The sequence below is a fragment of the Phaethon aethereus genome (assembly GCF_964289735.1).
Source record: "Phaethon aethereus genome assembly, chromosome: 2".
NCBI classification, from domain to species: Eukaryota; Metazoa; Chordata; class Aves; order Phaethontiformes; family Phaethontidae; genus Phaethon; species Phaethon aethereus.
In genome coordinates this window covers 81,328,197-81,342,093 of record NC_138582.1, presented here as the reverse complement: position 1 = coordinate 81,342,093, position 13,897 = coordinate 81,328,197, and the positions used below count along the sequence as shown (strand labels likewise).

Genomic DNA, 13,897 nt, shown 5'->3' with positions numbered 1-13,897 from the left:
GAACCAGTTATGGTTTGTGCCTGGTCTCCGAAGCTTACTGGCGCAGGCAATTGTGACTGCCATGTCCTCAGCCCCCTTGGTGGCCAAGAGCAAATGCAGGCAGCCCACGGTCGTTCTGAGCCCTGCCATCAGGAATGTACTCTTCCTCGGCATGGCCCCAGCGCAAGGACCATGCCCCAGCCCGGGGAGCTGCTTTGCTCCCTCAGCTGTAACGACAGCCCAAGCTGGAGGGAAGGGCTGGAAAGGGTGGGTCTGCCGAGGGGTCCCTGGGGCTTATGATGGTATGGCTAGAGCAGAAACAACCACCACACCCCATGCCCTGCAACACCTCTCCCTCCATAAATGGGGCAGGTGGATAGCCCTCTTCCTCCCCCTGTTCCCCCTCTTTTCCTCCCTCCTGGAGGTCACCTTCAGCACGGAGGCAGCGTGCCCCCAGGACCAGAGACATGGGGAAGGGGCGGAGCGTCACGCTTCGCCCCGTAATGCCTGGCAGCCCCCTCCAGCTGCTCGGCACAGGCTGAACCCAGCCCAGAGGCTGCGGCGGGGGAAGCGAGGCAGTCCACGGCCGGCCGCGCTGCTGGGGAAGGTGAGAGCCTTGGTACGGACGGGGAGGGCGTGTGGGAAGAGAAGTTACAGCCGTAGCAGGATGAAAGAGGCTGGACAGGCACGTAAAAGGGCACCCACCCCTCACAAACCGGTTTTGGAGACTCCGGTGTAGCGTGCCGGCGCAATGTGGAGCGCACCCGTTTCCCACACCTGGTTGGTGGTGAGCTCGTTGGGTGGCTCTGCCCCAAAAGGCGGCTTGGAGTCCGGTTGTGCCCGGTGGGACGGTGCCGCGGTACCGGCCGGTTGGCTGGGAGGAGGGTGCGATGTGGCTTGGCCCCAGTGAAAGTGCTGCCCATGTCTGCCCGAGGAGGCTGCTGCGCAGAGGCTGGGGCTTGTGGGGCTCCCCAGGGCAGGCTGCTCGCCGTCCCTGCCCGAGGAGAGCAACACGCAGTTCTGCTAAGGGCACGCTCCTGCCGTTCTCCACAGAGAGATCAAGCAGGAGCCTGCGGACCGGTTTTAGAAAGAAGCTCATAAATCTATCAGCAATAAGGCCAGAAACAACCACTGCGATAATCTTTCTGATCTCTTGCCTGTATTAAATGTGGTTTGCACTAGAGTGGACCTTTTCGGGGAGAAAAACCCGCTATTCTTGACTTAAAAGTTCCAGAGGTGGAAGGATATTCTTCCATACAGCCTGATGAGATTTTTAGTGGCAAATGCCCTTCTTCACAAAACCTGCACCACAACTGAGGTCTGAAATCGCCTCATTTCAGCTTCAGTCTTTATTATAATGCTTTTAATTAATTGGGAGAGCCCTCTTCAGTGAATTTCTAGCACCCACAAGGATATATACAGATGATAGAGTCACCTCTTCACTATCTGTTTGATAAGCTAAAAAGACTGGTCCCCTGGACGTTTCCCCTGTAGTTGTCAGCCCTGGTGTCATTCTCATGGTTCTTCTCTGGTCCCTTTCCTGTCAAACTGTGGACACCAGCGCTAGCTTGCTGAACTGTGGTCTCACTGATACCATTAAAAAGATAGAAAACATCCAATAGCTAATTCTGTTGACCCATCAGCTGGCCTCAGAAAGAGTTCAGGAAATTTACCCTAAAGAAACCAGGCTTTCACATCATTATATTTTTAACATTCCAAAAACCATCCTAAAAAAAAGTAGATAAAGAAGAATGCAAAGCAGAGCAAATGGAAGGACTGCATTTCTAATAAAAATACAAAATCCACTGGTGCACGATATTCTCAATTCTAGTGCAGAAAGTCATCAGCAGGTGGCCAGCTCTTCAGAAATACAGCTTTCCTAACTCAGCTGATTTTTAGAGATTAAATTTCAGACTGTCTCAGGGCATCTGTGTGTAGGAACCTCTGCAGAAACTAGAGTTCACTGTAAGAGGCACATCGTCTCAGAACAGATCTCTTTTGTTATAATCTATCTTAGTCTATGTAAAGTTGAATACCTATACCTATTTTTTTGTTTACAGTAAAACTTATTTTCTTAATTTAGCATCTGGAAAATGCTAGCTTGCCTCTCACTGCTGCTGCTTGCTGCGTTTGATGCTTTTTGGGCATTCTTTTCAGCAGAGTAAATGCAAAAGTGGTATTTGCAACATCAGTAATCCTTGTACTGTTGTCCTCTCAGACATGTATCTGTATCATTAAGATGTGTATCTATATCACTGTAGGTTATTTCTAGTGCAATTCTGCATCATCCTACATATTAAGGCCTACAAAGGAAGTGAAGCTATTCCAGATCTACATTTCTGGGTTTCCATGGTGCCTATTTTGTCTACAAAGCAGCATGAAGGACTTAGATTCGTCTGATTAATATGACATTTCTTTTATTGTTTTTTCTGTCACTCAATGCCAGACTAAACTCCTGACTTCTTTGGTCATTTGAAACAGTTTTGTATGTGTGTATGTACATGCGCTAGTTTTATCAAGCACTGCATTATCTACCCAAACCCATCTTGTGTCATTTGCAAAACATTTCCTGAATGATCCCAGTGCTTTCTTCTAGATCATTAACAAAGGTAAAACTATTATAACAGAGCCAGGATTTAACAAAATTAACTGTACAAGGTGAGGACACCAATAAAATACGACAATTTCCACTATATTGCGCTTATTTTTAAATACATTAAAAACGTGTGGCTTACTGATTTTGACCAGTGCCAGGAGGATTTTGTACAGATATTTTTCAGGAAATCACCAGTGAATGGGACATTTCTGGAAGGTGCTGTACAAACCAACACCAGGCTGGGAACTGCTCTGAGCTCCCACCGATTTAGAGGTTGATGGGAAACCCCTGCAGGTAGGGTCCTTACACAGGCCCTAGACAGAAATGAACGCAGTGGTTTGGTAACAACAGAGACACCAAGTGATCTGAATTACTTAATACATTCAGTCAATTTAAGCAAAACGTGCTTTATTAAAGGCAGTGCAAAAGTATTCAGGGAGAAGCAAGGCAGGCAAAACCCAGAACGGGAGGTGAAGAGGAAGTGGAGTTTTTCTCAAAAACCCCCAGTAATTTGGAAAAGCTCTGGAGTCATAATGGGTTTATAAGGTAGTGCAGCTTCTCAGCGTGGTGTTCCTGCAAGAAGAGATCTTGGGGCCACAGCATGAGGCAAAGGGTAATAATAGCTGAATGCCTCACAGGAGGCATTCACCCAGGAGCAGTTGGTGTTTTAAGACGGGGGCAGAAAAAATGGTGAGGCTTCAGAAAAGAGCCGTAAAACAGATCTGAGAGCTGGACAAAAGGCCTTGGTTTGAGAATAGGACAGAAGGTTGTTTGAAGGCATTTAACCAATAAGAAGACTGAGAAGTGTCTTGATCATGTTTATCCAAATTCAAAATGTGACTACAATTTCTGGAAGCATCCTATCTGTTTTAAAACTGACTGATGTGGGTGCTACAGCACAGTGTGCCAGACGGTTTGTGAAGCCTAAGTAAAGCATTGGTTAAATACATAGCCAGAGTTTCAGGCTGTACCCTGCTAGTTTTACTCAATCTAAGTAGTTCAAAATATGTTCTCATAGGCTGTGGTCGTACCTCTGACCACAGTGCATATAAACCCTGTAAGAGTCAGGAGAAATATAACAGGCACTAAAAAACTCTTTTCTCTAGCTGAGAAACTTCAACAGCATGTTAGGTAAATTCACATTAAGATATCAGATAAATACAACACAGCAAGAATGTTAACACTGGCTTTTATAGTCGACCAATGTTTGTCTTTGGATCAAGCCTGCATGACTTTTTGTAAGGGGTGCCCTAAATGTTGTTGATTATTTAGTTTGGGTTAAAGCTCTGTAGAAGGTCAGACAAGAAAATGGACCCTACATGCCATATGCTCAAGGCCATTTTTAATGGATCATCTTTGATACGAGGAGAGGCTGAGACAGCTGAAATCCAGCTTGGAAAAGAGAAAGCTCAGAGGGGGTCTTTTGGTGTATATAAATACCTGATGAGATGGAATGAAGAAAGGGGAGCCAGACTCTTCTCAGTAGTGCTCATTGACAGGACAAGAGGAAATGTGCACAAATGAAAACACAACCAATTCCATATAAACACAAGAAAACACCTTTATTTTTTTTTTTCTTACTGTAATAGTGGTCAAACAATGTGGCAGGTTGCCCAGAGAGGTTGAGGAGTCTCCACCTGTGGAGATATTAAAAACCTGACTGGACAGCTTCCTAGATAACCTGCTTCGGCTGCTGCGGCTTGAGTAGGGAAATTGGATTAGATGATCTCAAGAGATCCCTTCCAGCCTAAATACCTCTGTGATTCTGTCATCATAGCACCGCCTCTGTTATACAGAGATTACATTGTCTTTGGCTCTTGACATGTATGAAGTGCTTTTCTGGACCAAATTTCTTAATCATTTTGGTTGAAGAACCAGAATAACATTACCTAGACTAAAACACTGTATCTCCATAGGCTAGCTCCTCCTCAGCTCCTCAGGAAGTTGGGAAACATCTCCTGATCGCGGAAAGGATGTGAATTTCTTGCTGCTGTAATTTGAGACTCTTTTGGGGAATTAGGGTTTCTCACACGTCGGCAGCCTGGAACCAGGACCTCTAGCAGGGATGAAGCACAGGAGGGATAGTGGAGGAAAGAACAGTTTTGAAAAGGACCCTGCCTGCTGCCTTCAATACAACACAGCCAAATGGTGAGTGCATCCTGGCCAGGGCCCTGGTGACATCTTCGCTAGTGCTTGTCACTCTGCAAAGGGAAAATGGCACTCTAGAAGGTAACAGAGGTAGCTGCAGAACACCCAGGCACACTCTACTCAGTAGTGACCCAAATTTGGCTCTCACTTCACTTCCTCACTAATGGCTGTGGTACCTCAGAGAAAGACCCAACAACTTTGGTTATCTCCTGAAGTTTGGACTGTGCCCTGTAGTCAGTTTCCTCAAAGGCAGGAAGGGCCAAAGCCTGCAAACTGTTCTGGAGTGACTGAAGCTGGGGCTGCCTTCACATGGAGCCCAGATCAGACCCTCAGGATTGTCACTGTCCCTCGAGACACTCTACCCATATCTTCAGGCTGATCTATTTTTCCAAGCTGGCTCTTTCATTTTGATGCTCTAGTCTGTAACCAGCCAATCTGCCCTCCCATGCCAGTGGAGCCATGCATGGAAGTAAGGATCTTTGCCACCTATATTGCAATTCACTTGAAATGTGGAGAGGAAGGGCACCAGAGTTTTTGTGACTTTTTTTTTTTAATTGCAAAAGCTTATGGACTGAAATGTTTTGACTCCCAAAGCTGGAGCGAGAACCAAGAATATACAGAGAAGCATATCCTCTCATTCACAAAAGCAAGTTTTCACGCAGAAAATGTGAGAGAATTAATGAATCATGTAAAAAATAGAATAGATGAATCATTCAATAAATCAATACAAATAAAAGGAGATTAATGAGCAGATATTTTAAAATTATATCATTATTGAATAAAACATTCAGTGGATGCAGTGAGAAGATTCTAACCTTTGCGTTAGATACCACTAACAGGTGGCCAGCCTACAAGGGAAGAAATTTTATCTAACTCAAATCTGAGAAGATTGTGAACCATTTGCTGACAAGAACTTGTATATGACCATGAATTTGATATAGGCAAAGCACTGTCTTACTGAAGAGATCTTTTGATGTTTTTTTCAGAAATATAAATCTAATGTGTTCTGCACAAGACAAGCACACATCTCTCCCATTGTTCCACTCCCTATTTAGCATGGCTTTAGCCTATCTAATATCAAGGAGAGGTCTACATCTTTCAAAGGTCTGTTACATTTTAAGTTTTTTCTCTATATTCCTAGCTAGGACTGTTTAAAAGACTTTTTCAGCTATTCTTTTTAACACCTAAATGTGGCAACACCAGTTTGGAAATGTCCGTGGCAGAGTGGGTCCGTTTGTGCGTTCTGCAACGCCCTTGCTGTGTGGAATTTCACAAGCTGTGCTGGCTGGGCAGCAAACAGGAGGACATCAAAGCAATATCTCTAAAATACTTTCCAGACCAGCTTTCCCTGTGAGTTTCTCTTCAGCCTTCCATTCATCACCTCCCATGCACGTGCTTGTTCAGTGTTGAAGTCCCTATGGACTGTACTAACTTTGGCTGCTGTTGGCTCTCACACCAAGGCAAAGCCTTCGCAGAAAAGTAGGGCCAATTACTTGGTACTTCTGAACTGGATAAGATTTAGCAATGCAGTCTAGGAGAGAAGGGAAGGGAAAAGAAGGTGAACTCTCCCACTAGTAGTCCCAGACTCCTGCACAAATCCAGCCTTTTTGTAGTTTTCCTCTGGTTAAATAATTCTGTTGTTAAATTACTGGATTCCTAGGAATGACCAGAATTTAGCAGCAGTCGGGACTGGAAGTTGAAGGAACTGTAATAAACCCTGGTCACAGATAGAGAAATGTAAAACCTAAGGGAAAAGGCTTAATTCCTTCTGCTCCTACTCATATTCCCAGGATGCCGTCTTCCTTTTTTGCAGCATGAGGTCCTATTCCCTCCCCAAAAAGACATCATGTGAGTCAGCATGTTTCATGGGAAGAGATCCTGAGTTTGTAGATGTAGAGGTGAGCCACTGGTTTTACACCACAGTTCTGTCTCACTGCACACTGTTTAAGACATATCCAAGAATGCTGCAACCCTCAGGCTCTTGGGGTGCATCCTGGGCTGCATTAGGCAAAGTGTTACCAGCAGGTCGAGAGAGGTGATCCTTCCTCCCTACTCAGCACTAGTGAGGCCACACCTGGACTAGTGAATCCAGTTCTGGGTTCCCCAGCAGAAAAGAAATGTGGATACACTGGAATGGATCTGGAAAAGTCCGTGAAGATGATTAAGATACTGGAGCATCTCTCATATGAGGAGAGAGTAAGGGAGCTGGGACTTGTTTAACCTCGAGACGAGAAGGCTCGAGGGGATCATCTTATCGATGTGTATAAATACCTGATGGGAAGGTGAAAAAAAGACACAGCCAGAGTCTTCTCAGCGATACTGAGTGACAAGACAAGAGGCAGTGGGCATGGATCAAAACACAGAATTTCTATTTAAACATAAGAAAAATTTTTTTTACTGTGAAGGTGATCCAGCAGCGGAACAAGTTGCCCAGAGCAGTTGTGGAGTCTCCATCCTTGGACATATTCAAAACCGGACTGGACACAGTCCTGAGCAACCTGCTCTACTTAACTTTGCTCTGTGCAGGAGGTTGCACTAGGTGATCTTCAGAGGTGCTTTCTGATCTTGACCATCCTGTGACTCTGTGGTTCTGGTTCTGTGACCTTGCTCTGAAGCCAGGAGGTGCTCCTAGGCCTGGAGTGCCTGTGTTCAGAGCAGGGGGAGACAGTCAGGGGGAGAGTGCTGCCACAAGTGCCTTAAAATGCTGCCTTGTAGCTGGCTGGGAGGACTGAAAAAAGCATTTATCTGAAATGGGTCTGAAGCAGCTGGCTGTAGCTCAAAATGCCATTGATGTCCAAGCTTCCTTCCTGCCTAAGTTTCTTGGCTGCACAGATGAGTGACTTTGGGTCAGAAATGTCAGCAGGCATGTGAGGTAATAAACTCCCTTTGGCTTGCTCGGAGCACACTGCCTCTGACTAGTGACCCCTTTTTTGTCATGGGCCAGCTGTGTCTCTGCAAAAGGGGCACGTCTGTCTCTGCTGCTACCTGAAGGATTTTCTTCAGTAAGTAGTAGGGGTGGGTTTCTGTGTAGAGAGACACAGTCTTGCTGCAGTAGGCTAAAGGAGAGAAAGAGTGGGTCACACTTGATAATTTGGGACTCTGTTAATGTTTTGGTTGTTGCCTAAAACCTTGGAGAGTAGAATAAGAAGAGGTCTGGAAGGCCAAGCTTTAATACAGACACAGAGAGGTGGTCCAGGTCTCTGAAATGAGAGGCTCCAAGGATTATAATTAGAGAGAGAACAAGCACCTGTCTGGAGGCCAGAAAGGATTAGAGGGCTGAGGAGGGTTCCCTTCAATGCAGGGACCTTTTATATGAGGAGGGGCTTTTTATATGAGGAGGCCCAGAGGTGTACTCTATAAAAGCACAAGCTCACTCTAGCACAGCTGCGGGAGTGCTCCCTCAGTAAGTTTGGAGACAACACCAAGTCTGGTGGGAGTTTTGATCTGCTGGAGGGCAGGAAGGCTCTGCAGAGGGATCTGGACAGGCTGGATCAATGGGCCGAGGTCAACTGTATGAGGTTTAATAAGGCCAAGTGCTGGGTCCTGCACTTTGGCCACAACAACCCCAGGCAATGCTACAGGCTTGGGGAGGAGTGGCTGGAGAGCTGCCCAGCAGAAAAGGACCTGGGGGTGCTGGTTGACAGCCGGCTGACTATGAACTAGCAGTGTGCCCAGGTGGCCAAGAAGGCCAACAGCGTCCTGGCCTGTATCAGACATAGTGTGGCCAGCAGGAGTAGGGAAGTGATTGTGCCCCTGTACTCGGCACTGGTGAGGCCGCACCTTGAATCCTGTGTTCAGTTTTGGGCCCCTCACTACAAGAAGGACGTTGAGGTACTCAAGCATGTCTAAAGAAGGGCAACGAAGCTGGTCAGGGGTCTGGAGAACAAGTCTTATGAGGAGCGGCCGAGGGAACAGGGGTTGTTCAGTCTGGAGGAGAGGAGGCTGAGGGGAGACCTTATCACTCTCTACAACTACCTGAAAGGGGATTGTGTTGAGGTGGGTGTTGGTCTCTTCTCCCAAGTAACTAGTGATAGGATGAGAGGAAATGGCCTCAAATTGCACCAGGGGAGATTTAGACTGGATATTAGGAAAAATTTCTTTACTGAGAGAGTGGTCAAGCATTGGAACAGGCTGCCCAGGGAGGTGGTGGACTCACCATCACTGGAAGTGTTCAAATAACGTGTGGACGTGGCACTTGGGGACATGACTTAGTGGGCATGGTGGTGTTGGATTGATAGTTGGACTTGATCTTAAAGGTCTTTTCCAATCTTAATGATTCTGTGATTCTGTGAGTGCTCAGGCTCCAAGAGGTAGAAACATGCCCTGCATGGTTTGCATGGCACATCTGATCTGTTTTTCTCTGTGCATGTTGTGATTTTCCTGACTCGGGCTGTGGTGTTTCTGCAGTGCTCAGCAATGGCCGAGAGCTCAGCTGCGGCAGCAGCAGGGACAGCGGCACCAACTGTGCTAGATGAGCTCCTGGAGATCACAGCTCAGAGCCTGGTGCGCACCGAGGTGGCTGAGCACTATGAGGTTATTCGGGAGCTGGGCAGGGGCAAGTACGGCCACGTGATGCTAGTGATCCACAGGCAGAGAGGTAAGGAACCAACTGCACCCTATGAGCTACTGTGCCTTGCCTCCTTTCCACTCGCCAGGGCATTGGGTGGGCTGGTGGCTCCTTGGGGCCAGGCGCCAGGCACGGTTGGGGGTCCCCAGGTATACAGGGACTTCCCCAGCCAGGTACCATCCCACTGCACCCAGACACAGAGCAGGTGATGCCAGGGAGCAGCCCAGAATATCAGGCAAGGTTATGGTGATGAGGCAGGTCCAAGGTCAAGCTGGGAAGTCAATCTACAAGTCAAGGTCAATAAGGTTCACGGATAGGCACCAACGTGGATGTGATATAGCTGGAAACCAGCACTCCTACCACACAGCTCAGGTGGAGAGTGAAGCCCCTTGCCTGAGCTTAAACGGTGCCCTCAGACCCATGGACAGAGAGTGTGAGTGGAGGTTCCACATGGGGTTGGCCAGGGCCATTAAGGCCTATGGGTGCCCACAGGACCCTGACACTACTCTTCCCCAGTAGTCCCAGCTCAGACTGATGGGCCCACCTAGCCTGAATTTCCCTTCTTCTACCTAGTGTTCCTGTGCGTGCTCTGACTGTCTCAAAACGCACACCAGTGTCAGTGCCTGCTCACAGATCTGGTGTCCACAGGATATATCCACACAAAGTGTCAGGCCAGAGACCTCCCTATGGTTGTGAGTGTCTGGACCCATGGCTGCTCAGTGCCCTCTTTGTCTGGCCTTGGTTTGAGTGACTTTAACAGGAGTCTAACCCACTCTTCCCCATCCCCAGGGACTCCTATGGCTCTCAAGCTGCTACCCAAAGCCAGTACCAAGCTGCACACCTTCCTGTATGAGTACTGTGTGGCACTCTCCCTTGCCACCCACCCTGCCATCATCAGCATGTTTGGAATTGCCATTGAGTCCAGCCAGTACTATGGCTTCCTCTATGAACCAGCGCTGCACAAAGACCTCATCTCTATCATCAAACCCCGCGTGAGTGCTGCTGCAAGGGTGTGGGGACTGGGACTGCAGTGGTTGGCCCCGTGCAGGCTGACCAAGTTGGAGGGAGGGAGATAAAGGCTGTGGGTCTCTCATCTCTGGGGTCTACAGTGTTGAAGCAGCTTCAAGCTTGCAAGACCAGAAATGCAAAGGTCTTCCCCACTGCAGAGCACACAGGTGAGAGCCCAGCTGGCAGGGCTGCCACGGTGCCCTGCCCGTGCCGTACCGCGTCTCTCTCCCTGTGCAGGACGGGATCCCCGAGCCAGCTGCTAAGCAGTGTGCCAAGCAGCTCGTGAGCGCGCTGGAGTTCATCCACAGCCGGGGGCTCGTGTACCGTGACGTCAAGCCTGAGAACGTGCTGCTTTTCGATCCCGAGTGTCGACGCATCAAGCTGACTGATTTTGGGCTTACGCGGCCCAAAGGTACCAAGCTGAAGCTGGTGGCTGGGGTAATCCCCTACACCGCACCCGAGCTGAGCAACACCGCCGATGCCCAGGGCGTGCCCATCGACACCAGCTTGGATGCCTGGGCCTTCGGCGTGCTGCTTTTCTGCCTGCTGACTGGTTACTTCCCCTGGGAGCAAAGCCTGCCAGATGACCCTTTCTTTGAGGACTTCATGCTGTGGCAGGAGACGGGCCTGGAGGAGGACCTGCCACGCCACTGGAAACGCCTGACATCTGAGGCCGCCCTGATGCTGCGGAGCCTGCTGGCCCTAGATCCCACCAAACGTGGCCCTGTCAGCGGGGTGCTGCGCTACGTCGATTGCCCTTGGCGGCTGGAGGATGGGCGCAGCGAGGAGGCTGCAGTGAAGCCCTAGAGCCTGCTCGCCATGAAGGGAGGGAAGGCAGATCTCAGCCTGCGCGGGCGTTCAGAGTCTGGGGTATCATGGTGGCTCAGGTGCAAGGCGTCATGGTGACCCAGAGAGCAACTTCTCCACAGCACCACCCCTGCCACCACAGAGCCAGGCTCCTTCCCCAGCTGATGGTCCTCACTCCATGGCTCAGTGCTGGCCCAGTGCTCTCCAATGCCACCTCCTTGTGCTTTCTCAGGGTGTGAAAACATCTCCTTTCCTTGGAAATGACTGTCTGCGTGTGAAATACCCACTCGCTTCCTGGCCACAGGGACCCCAGGGTGGTTTCTATGGGCTGCAGCACCTGCCTTGTCCTCAAAATAGAGCAAAACGTGTACCTTTGTGTTTCTGTATGTGGCTCTTTTACCCTTATAATAAAATGCCTGTGGGGGCCTGCTTGCTGTGGGAGAGCAGAGGCATGACACAGCCTGCGGCCATCTCAGGAAAACCTGTGCGAGGCAGGGGCCACCCCCGGATGCTGCCTGGGCGTCCATCAGGACCCTTGAAGGGTGGCTTCAGGTGAGTGGGGTGGAGGGGCTGGGGAGCTCCCAGCATGTGGCTGTGGATGGTAACTGGGGACCACTGATGGCACTGAAAAGGTGGTGGGAACCATGAAGGTGGAGTGTTGGAGAGCACTATGGGGAACTGCAGGTTGTAACCTGCTGACTGCTGTGCATTTCTTCCCATTTCCTTGTGTTCAGGACCAGGTGACAGGTGGGCTCTTCTGCACAGAGGGTTTTTAGCAGCAGGAGCCTCAGTGTCTGTTCACACAAGTCTCCCTCTCTAGTTCTCTTCATTCAGGAAAATGACCTGCAAACACCATCAGTCCTGCTAAAGCACAATTCACCCTTCTCCTGCCTTGAGTGGCTTAGGTACAAGCGGAAAGGTGAGCTCACTGCCACGAATGTCCACATGTATGCTTCAGCTGAGAAGGCAGCAGCACTAGGAAAGTCTAACAGAGGACCTGGAACCACAGGTCACATAAATTTATCTGTACAAGTAACCCCAGCAAAATTCCCCTAGAGATACCGCCCAGCAGTCCTACATCTTTGCCTTGCTCTCATTCCTAGTCCTCCTCCAGACCAACCACTCCCTCCTCATAGAGCCAGCCCCTCTCTGTACAAGCCTCCGCTACCATTTCTTCCCTGCTCCTGTTCTCCTGAATCCCAAGGAACCATTTCAAAGACTATCCAACACCAGCCCAAGCACACCTCTTCCCTTGCACTGCCTTCAGGCCCTAAGAGAATGTCCTTCATGCTCTTTTAGATGCCTGCTTAACCCACTAGAAGACCTTCCTTCTCCCATTTCCTATCACCACTTTAACCCTTCTCCAGCAACAGGCAACATCTCCCAATGTCCTTCTAGGTGCACATTTTAGTCATGGAGAGATAGCAAGGAAAGAATTAGGGGTTAGAAGCTCTTCTTACTTTGCTACCTCTTTCCAGTTCCCAGGATTATGCTATTGGTAATCCCTTCCAGCTCTTAGCATGATCCTGTTGTTGGAAACATTCCCAGTCCAGTTTCCTTTCTCAGTGACTTTGTAACTTCTAAAAGTGCACTGCTCCAAGCACCATACTTTCTAGTATCTGAGCTTTTCTTTTACCTCACATCCTTTACTCACACACACTTCTGTAGTTCCCCAGCCTCTAGCTCTCTTTTTCCAGCTTCTTCTCACCCACTGGCATTTTACCATTATTTAGCTTCCCCACTAACATACCCTTTCTACTACCCATCATCTGATAAACATCTTTCGTTCATCCCTCTGTTGGTGACATCACCTTCATACTATTTTTTTTTGATTTTTCCTGCTCCCTACATCCCTTATCTTTTGTGTCTTCCTTCCAACTCCCCACCCAACCTTATCATCAAGCATTGATGTATCTATTCAAGATACAGGTTTCTTCTGTCTGCGTCCATCTCTTAGAATCTTTCATTACCCAAAAATGTAATAAATGCTGCTCAGATTTGTTTTTAATTACTCTCTGATTACTGTAGGAACAACAAAGGAATGTAAAGATACAGTTCCTGTGTTTAAAATGGAGAAGCCCTAAGACCAAGGGACCTTTAGGCCAGGTAGCTGACAACTATCCAGTGAAAAATACTGGAAAATCTGATACAGGTGCTTGCTAATAGAGAATTAAAGAACAGGAACGTAGCTATGTGGACTGCAACACTCAGTGCTCTATTTGATAATAAAGTCGTTTTTGATTAAGTAAATTCATAGCTTTACGGTACACAATTTTTGTGAGGCATGACCTATTGATATTAAGAAAATTACAGTATGCTATATTGATTAAGAGGATGTGCTACGCAAAGTCAATAAAGCATGCATTAAATGAATTGAGAGCTTTCAATGGATGGAAGAAATAATTGTTAATTGGGAATACTCCTTGGTTATTTTGGTTGGTTTCTGCAGGGATCAATAGTTGAATGAAAACTGGTCAACATTTCCATCCATGATTTGAAGGTAAATACAAACCCAATGCAGGTACAACCCTGCAGATGACACAAACATGAATACGGTGATAAACAGCAAGAGGAACAGGCCACTCAAAGAAATCTGTGTAAGTTGGTAAGTTAGGTGTATTCAAACAAAAGAAATTTTCTTACAGGCAGGAGAAATGTATTCAGGTAGGAACTGCTATGAATAAAAGCCATCCTCACAGAAGGACTCCTGAAAAAACCTTGCAAGTCATAGAAGATGCCCCCTGGTGGGGCTGTGGTTTAAGGCTGTAAGAAAATCTTCTGGAAGAAAATAA

The 13,897-nt window shown here is 48.0% G+C and overlaps 1 protein-coding gene across 1 annotated transcript; it reads left to right on the top strand.

The window, feature by feature from the left end:
• Positions 1 to 446: 446 nt before the first annotated feature.
• On the top strand, positions 447 to 11,105 carry LOC309402589 (serine/threonine-protein kinase SBK2-like; the record flags this gene model as incomplete). The annotated part of the gene is given in 5 exon segments (XM_081996451.1): positions 447 to 494; positions 496 to 586; positions 9,108 to 9,320; positions 10,080 to 10,282; positions 10,536 to 11,105. Coding segments are annotated over 5 exon segments (1,125 nt in total).
• Between the last annotated feature and the right edge of the window lie 2,792 nt (positions 11,106 to 13,897).